Genomic DNA, 2,907 nt, shown 5'->3' with positions numbered 1-2,907 from the left:
TAGTCAACCCTATTATGGGAGTATTCGTCCTCAGCAGTTTGAAACTTTCTAGAGTTGTCTTAAATGATAATAAAGAGAGTTCTCTGCAACAGAACCATTGTGGAGGTATATTCTAAGTCAGGAATACATCTCAGGCATTTCTCGTGACTTGTATTTAAAATCAAAAAATGATAAATGCAAGAAACAATGAGAAGTCAATATCACTTTTTATTCAAGAACCAAAAGAAAGTGATACAAAACAAACTTTGTTCTTGTCAAAAGAACATTACAGAAGCCAAGCTCACTCATGCATTAAATCAAAAGAGATGAGTTGAGCCTTGAGTTCAGCTAGCTCCGCCTCGTGGTTAGCCTGCACCATAGCTTCAGCCTTTGCTCGGAGTTCATCCTCGCTGGGTACGATGATGGCTGCCACTTCCTTTCTGGCGTCTTCCAGAGCTTGAGCTTGTGCATGATACTCCAAAGTACTAGCTGCATTCTGGGTACTAAGGATGTTGACAATGCCTTCTTCGCGGGAGAGTTCAGCTTTCAATCGCAGGACTTCGGCTTCAGCTTCAACCAGTCTGTCCCGAAGCGAATTCATAGAAGCAGTTGAGCGTTCTAGTTCTTCTCGCTTCCGAGTGTTACGCTCACGAAGCTCTGCAATCTGACGCTCTTTTTCAGCTAAGTCCCGTTCTAGCGTCTCTCGGTGTATCACCTCAGCGACCTGAAGACTAGCCAAAGTGGACATAATTTGCGGCTGAAGGTCACTATGGCCCATGGTCTCGAAGCGTTGTAATTTCTCCTCCAAACGAAGGATAATCTCTGAGCAGCGTTCGAACCATTGAGTTTCGCCCACACTCCTGACCCCGTTTAAGCCTGCTTCCAGCAGAGGTCGAAAGGAGTTCAAAGTTCCTTGGCCATTCATCAGGGACTCAACTACCGTCTTCGCAAGACTGTTTAGATACACCAAGGAGATTTGAAGGAATTTAGGTGCATTAGCGAGACTGACAATTGCACCCGAAGATACCCCTTCAGCAGCTGAGACCGAGGCGTTAAGATAATGACCAGCAGGCGATCCAGGTGCCGAAGCTGCTGAGGCAATTGAAATGTTCAAATGCGAAGGACTTGAGGTCAAAGCCATCAATGCTTTCGCTTGAGAAGAGCTTGGCCCAGCCTCCGTTGGGGTGAGTGAGATTTTCATCACTGCTCTTGCATAGGGGCTGATACCTGCATGAGCTGTTGTTCCGGAGGAGGAGTAGCGGCAGTAGCTTCAGGCAACGCTACAGGCGGAACAGTCGCCGTAGGAGAACCAGGTAAATGTTGCTCTTCTAAAGGAGCCGACACTTGCGCAGGTTCTTGCTCTAAAGGAGCAGCTGAAGTAGTCCCGGGAGTAGGTGAACCTGCACGAAAAAACGGTCGGAACGCAGAAAAAGCATGCGGAAGAAGCCGAAACAAACCAAGCTTACCGGTAAGATAAAAAGGAGTATAACCCGATGCTTTATCGGATGGGACCTTGGGAGCATCACCAAGCTTACCGGTAAGATAAAAAGGAGTATAACCCGATGCTTTATCGGATGGGACCTTGGGAGCATCGTCATCAAAAGTGGTGACGTCATCGATGGAATCATGCTCATCGTCATCTTCATCGTCACCTGAAATGTTGCCAACATCGGCGTCCTCGTCACCTCTATCTTCATCAGCTGCAGAACAGCTGAAGACTCCGGAAGACTTGCACCAGCGGCTGGTCTTTTCATAAGTCCCGTTGTAGGACTAGGCATTAAATCATCAGCTTGTGACATTAATGCTGAAGGAGAAGGAGGTGGATTATCTTCGAGACCCCCTGGCTCCAACGCAGGAGACCTAGGAAGATCCATCACCGGAGCAGATTCTGCATCTGCAACCATTAATTCATCTTCTTCGTCCTCAGGAGGATGATAAGAAGAACCTTCGCCCGACAGAGCTGGACCATGAGAACGAAGTCCCGCTCTATGCGGCAGGCCAGCCACAGATGATTCCTGCGGTTCGTCATCTTTAGCAGCTTTAATGGCCTCAGCCATCAACTTGGATTTTTGTTGGCCTCTAGGGGGAGAATCCACCAACAACTTTCGACGGATCTGCTTATCATACTGGCCAGCTTCATCAGCAGAAAGTTTTCTTTTCCCCGCTGCTCTTGTCATAGGAGGATCAACCGCTCGTTGTTCTTCCACTGGAACGGGCTCAGCTCCTTGTTCCTCTTCCTGTTCGGCAGGTTGACTCTCAATGGATAGAAACTCATCGATCCCCCTCAAGCGAGACGTCTTAGACCCCTTTCTTGAATTATACATATGCCTAATGTCCTTCAGGCAAGATGTATTCAAGTTGAAGTTGGGAGTCTGAGAAGCAGCGTAATACCAATTGCAGAAGCTGATGGAGGTATAGGAATTAGCAGTTTTGTGGGGAAGCTTGAAGATGGCTTTGGTACAACCTGCCACAGAATAATACCAAGCCCTGGCTCCTTCATATAAGTTGGCTATAACTGAGAGTTGAGGACGAGGGTTCCCGACATACAACTGATCATACCCAAATTGGCGAGCGAACCTGTAGGGTTGGTAAGGCTCGACGAAACAGTTGGCGCCTTGTCGAAAGATCAGGTAGCCTGGCCTGATGGATAAAAGCCAATGGAAAACCCCCCCGCTCAGCTGAGTGAATCCATTAGGACCCGCCGTATCCTGATATTCTGCTCCATAGACACCGCCCTCGAAATCAGGGAAACAGCGGTAGATATGGAAGTTAGTGTCCCGTGCTAAGATTTGGCGGATCCTAACCATGTACCCCCCTTCCCATTTCGCGGACTCTAGTCGCTGCACAAATGGGATGAATGAGTCTCCCGGGGGAGAGGCTGCACTCATTATAGGAGGACAGTGGAGTACGTACCAAGCCATCAAATAT

General features: G+C 48.2%; 1 protein-coding gene across 1 annotated transcript; it reads right to left on the bottom strand.

The window, feature by feature from the left end:
* LOC109846597 (GATA type zinc finger protein asd-4-like) lies at positions 1,180-2,303 on the bottom strand. The gene is made up of 2 exons (XM_020415845.1): positions 1,925-2,303; positions 1,180-1,379 (listed from the first exon to the last, which is right to left on the bottom strand). Exons 1-2 carry the CDS (start codon positions 2,301-2,303, stop codon positions 1,180-1,182), a joined length of 579 nt encoding a protein of 192 aa, XP_020271434.1.

The sequence above is a fragment of the Asparagus officinalis genome, chromosome 7 (assembly GCF_001876935.1).
Source record: "Asparagus officinalis chromosome 7, Aspof.V1, whole genome shotgun sequence".
Classification (NCBI taxonomy): Eukaryota; Viridiplantae; Streptophyta; class Magnoliopsida; order Asparagales; family Asparagaceae; genus Asparagus; species Asparagus officinalis.
This window is presented reverse-complemented; position numbering and strand designations above follow the sequence as displayed.

Bases quoted from the DNA above. Each gene is read 5' to 3' on its own strand.
- LOC109846597 (XM_020415845.1), bottom strand. From the start codon at position 2,303: ATGTATAATTCAAGAAAGGGGTCTAAGACGTCTCGCTTGAGGGGGATC. The intron at 1,380-1,924 runs GTTCTTCTTATC...TTTTTCGTGCAG, and splicing joins TCCAGCTCTGTCGGGCGAAG to GTTCACCTACTCCCGGGACT.